Source organism: Empidonax traillii, unplaced genomic scaffold (genome assembly GCF_003031625.1).
Source record: "Empidonax traillii isolate 1590-97213 ecotype Southwest subspecies unplaced genomic scaffold, ASM303162v1 scaffold1137:size187146, whole genome shotgun sequence".
NCBI classification, from domain to species: domain Eukaryota; kingdom Metazoa; phylum Chordata; class Aves; order Passeriformes; family Tyrannidae; genus Empidonax; species Empidonax traillii.
Genome location: NW_020956330.1, coordinates 182,933 through 187,146, shown reverse-complemented (window position 1 = coordinate 187,146; position 4,214 = coordinate 182,933). Strand labels below are relative to the sequence as shown.

The following is a 4,214-nucleotide window of genomic DNA, read 5'->3' as shown; positions in this document are numbered from 1 at the left end:
GATAAACTTTCTTTTTCTACATGCCTTTTTCTTTCTGCAAAGACAATAGCACAAGCACATTTTGATCTTATAAATATTGCATGGGCAAGTAAGAGTAACAAAAATAAATGCCAGTGGTTACTTAAGTCTAAATTGCATTCAGGCATTTTTAAAACACATTCCTTTATATACTAAGCTATGGACCTAATCAGTCTTTCAACCTTGCTCTTCTAGAGCAATTCAGTTCTCTAAGTTCTACTTTCAAGGCAAGCAGCTGTGTTGATCTTACCTAACCACCTTTTTCCTCCATTTAACCAGTCCCACCTCACTCCATGTGGTGAAGTTAGAGACAACCTTTTAATATATCACATCTACACTCGTCTTGTGCCTAGACACAAGAAGTTCCAACTCATTCGTGAGGTCAAATGAAAAAACACAGGATTATTTTTAAAAGAGCAGCTTGCTACAATCCATAAAAACCTGCTACAATAATTCTTTTGTAGTCTATTTTCACTCAAAGGCTTTGAGTAAACCAACATCATAAATAATAGACATTTTACTCAGCTAATGTCAGATGGGTCACTAGTAAGAAGTATGCACGAGTCACCCCAGCAAAAACATCAGAACAAGACAATTGTTTCCAATGCAGTACTTGTACTGAATAATACTTAATATTTAGATCAGGACAGAAACTGACAGGCATTCAAAATCTAACCTGGCACAAGGACAGACTGATGTTGTCAAACATCTGTTACTTCAATTCAACTACTATTTCCAGTTGCAAAACCTCCAAAGATGACTAAGTGAATCAGCAGTGATTTGTTTTGGCTAAACAACTCCATGCTTTTATTACAGTCTATTCAACCCGTCCACTGAGAATAAACAAGAATAAATGACTCAAATAAGGATTCAATATATTTTTCAGTAAGCTGAGAACTGAGATAAACCAAAAGTCAATCCTTGAAAGTACTGTGAAAGGTCTAGTTTTGTCCTCCTCTACAGGAGTGCAAACCAAAAATAACTCCATAGGTCAACACCATAATACAACTTTTCACTTTCTTTTGAGATGAGACTTCACCCTTATGAACTATTACAAGGGGGTGAATACTAACATCTTATTAAATCTCAAGCATATAAGGAGCCTCCTTATATTTCAGTGTTCCAGTCTTTCAACAATCCTATTACTTATTGAATGAAAAAAAGGCAGTAGAGATAGAATACTTCTGAGAAATATATTATCCTTGATACATGCTAATGCCATGGCTGTCACTGAGATGAAAATGCAGTTAAAAGGCTCATTTACTTTAAACATACGCTTGAAAAAAATTAATGCTTGAAAACTCTGACACTGAAAAAGCTCCCTTTGAAATCTGAAGAGCATGGGTAAAGATTACATACTTCAGACCACTGTATATTCTGTATAATTTCTACCATTATATTCAGGTTTAAAACAGTGCTTGTTTTGGCTTGCTATTCCTGCTTTAAAAGTTGTTTTTTTGCAAAGGTACTATTGGATCATGTGCAAGATTCTCCCTGTACAGCTCAGTGTCTTTATTTGACAACCATCACACAGGACTGCACAATGTGCAGTCCAGTAAAATGTGTGTTGGACACTTCATTTCCTTCAAACACATATAAAGTGAGATTTAGTGTATGGATGCCAAAAATGAAAAGCTGGTTTTCCAAATCAGTATCTTCAAAATAAATAATAATTTTCTTTGTCGGAGAAGCTTTTCACAAGTCTGTAATTACAAACACGAAAAACGCCCATTCTTCAGGAAGTTCTCTTTTCTTTACAAAACATTCCATTATATATTGACCCTGAAATTAGCTCAGTTGGTTGGAGCATGGGGTTAATAACACCAAGATGGTGGATTCAGTCCCTGTACGGGCCATTCACTTAAGAGGTGCACCTGATCCTTGTGAGTCCCTTCCAACTCAGAATATTCTGTGACATTTCTGTGAAATATTGTTTACATCAATTCAGTCTGTTTCTGTTAGGGTTTAAATCAGAAACTTTAGATTAGCACTTACCCATTTTTACTAAACACCCGTATCCATGCTTGTATGTTTGGTCCCAGAATACATAAGCACTGTAAAGTAGTAAAGGTAGACAGGAGAACTGCGAACAAAAACGTCTCAGTAACTGACCTACAAAGAAAGAATATGACAAAATTAGGTGAGGTAGGTTATTATTTTTCTAAGAGTTCCAAGATTTAGGAACAAAAACCCCAAAACCTCTAAGTCAACTTGTGAAAGCACAAGTGCCTTCTTAATCTTATGTAGAAGAATAAAATATTTTCTTCTTACTTTGTAGAATAGTAAAGAAAACTGGAGAGAGTTCTGCTGTTATTTCAAGAGTGAAATGCAGTAATTACTTTAAATGCCCAATACCTGTAACATTTTTAAAACACCACAGGTGTACGTCATATACAGCATTAGTTCTAAATTGAAGTATACTTGGACATTTATTTAATTATTCTGTTTATTTTTCTAGTTTGGTGTTGCGAAAGTAGCCATGAATTGAAACTACATGATGCTATTATTAGTCAGTAACTTAGTGTATCTCTCAAAAAATCAGCTTGCCTCACACTTCTACTTTGTTTTTATAAAACTTTCCTAAAAGTTAAAACACTAATATCAAAAGGATGAAAGACACGCAAGATGCATGATTTAGAATCTTTTGGGGAAAATGACCAAAGGAAACTCTGAAAAATGTATGTGCCTGTATATTTAATGTAAATATTAAAGTAAAAGAAGTTGTTTGTAACTGTCTTAAACAGGACTTCTCCAAACAAAAATTATAAGAGCTAGCTTCTAAGAAAACAAATAAGCAACAAAAACCCCAACAGCAAAACTAAACTAAACCAACCAACCAAAACCCAAGCAGCCACCCTTCTTCCCCCAGCCAGGAGCTTATCCTTTAACTTCCAGCGTACCAGAAGACATACAAGTACTTATACCAATATCTGCAAGGAGAACTGCCCCTTAGAATGTTTAGAGAAAGAGAGGGTCTTCTGACTTACTCTATGAGAGGTGCTCCATAAAGAACAATAATCGCATGAAACAGTATGCAAGACATGAAAAAGTATATACAGCATTTTAGAAATCTGGATATCTAAAAAAGAGCAATAAAATATCAGAATAACGTTTCAAAGAAGAACATAAGTAACATACACAGTCTACATCTTAGCAAGAGCACAGTACTCTAATTGCTTCTTTAATTTCAGCTACAACACAGTATAATAGCGTGGCATATTTTAAAACAGTTTTCCGTATGTTTAAATAATTAAAAATGATCACACTCCATTTAATACTTATTTTATGCACCCCTTTAGAATAAGGCAAAAATACAAAAACTATAACCAGAAATGACAGGATAAACAGAAGTAATTTTATTGGATATTTTTACATTTGTTTTACATGTGACTGTCATGTCCATTCATTAAAAGGCAACTCCCACAGAAAGTGAAATAATATTTAAAAGCAAGAAAAGATGCGATATAAAAAAATATGCAACATTATGGATCAAAATGACATTAAATAAAAACCACTACATTTTAAACTTGGCATCTTAAATTTTAAATACATTTGGGAAATATCCAGACTTTCTATAAGCCTGCAAAACACATAACTTTCTGTGAACTTAAACAACAGTTTCTGGGTACTCACTATATCATATAGAAGTATACACACTTGATAAATAGTTCTGATTAGGTCTGTTCCGATCAGGTCACCAATGCAATTACATAATTTCCCTTTAACCTTTTTTTTTTTCCCTATATTTACTCCTTATACTAGTCTAAGATGAAACCTCATCTAGAACATGAAGCATGCTTCACTTTGATATCACAGAAGATTAAAATACGGGTTTTCCATAACAGTTTTGTGCATTTCACATCCTCCTCAGTCAGCAAAACTACACAGAAGCTTTGCATGCAAAGATACTGCTTTCTGGGATGCTCGCTTCAATGTTCAAGAATCACCACATCAGAGCACTACATCTTGTCTGACTCAGCAAGTCAGGAGTAACAAGTAAGTGTGTAAGTAATGGCCAGTCTTCGCGAACGAAGAACCGGGGAAGGTCTTTACACCTTCCAGCCTGCGCATTGGATTTTTTAGGTGAGACACAGTGTGCGCGGAACTGAGCCCACCCTTTAATCCTGAGGTTCATCTGCCGGGGCCAAGCGAGCTTGGACGGTGGCAGCGAGGTCCTCAGGACGTAGATGGATTGC

General features: G+C 35.3%; 1 protein-coding gene across 2 annotated transcripts in view; it reads right to left on the bottom strand.

Moving 5' to 3' along the window:
* Positions 1-321: 321 nt before the first annotated feature.
* Positions 322-4,214, bottom strand: part of PIGF (phosphatidylinositol glycan anchor biosynthesis class F) — a 5,267-nt gene continuing 1,374 nt past the window's right edge. The window contains exons 2-4 of one of the 2 annotated variants that reach the window (XM_027905270.1): positions 3,006-3,097; positions 2,014-2,130; positions 322-367 (exon numbers count right to left, since the gene is read on the bottom strand). In XM_027905270.1, coding sequence (XP_027761071.1) covers positions 337-367; positions 2,014-2,130; positions 3,006-3,097 — 240 coding nt within the window. In that variant the 3' untranslated portion in view covers positions 322-336. Of the gene's footprint in view, positions 368-820; positions 852-2,013; positions 2,131-3,005; positions 3,098-4,214 lie in introns of those variants that run through there. The other variant, XM_027905271.1, reaches the window with a different exon arrangement.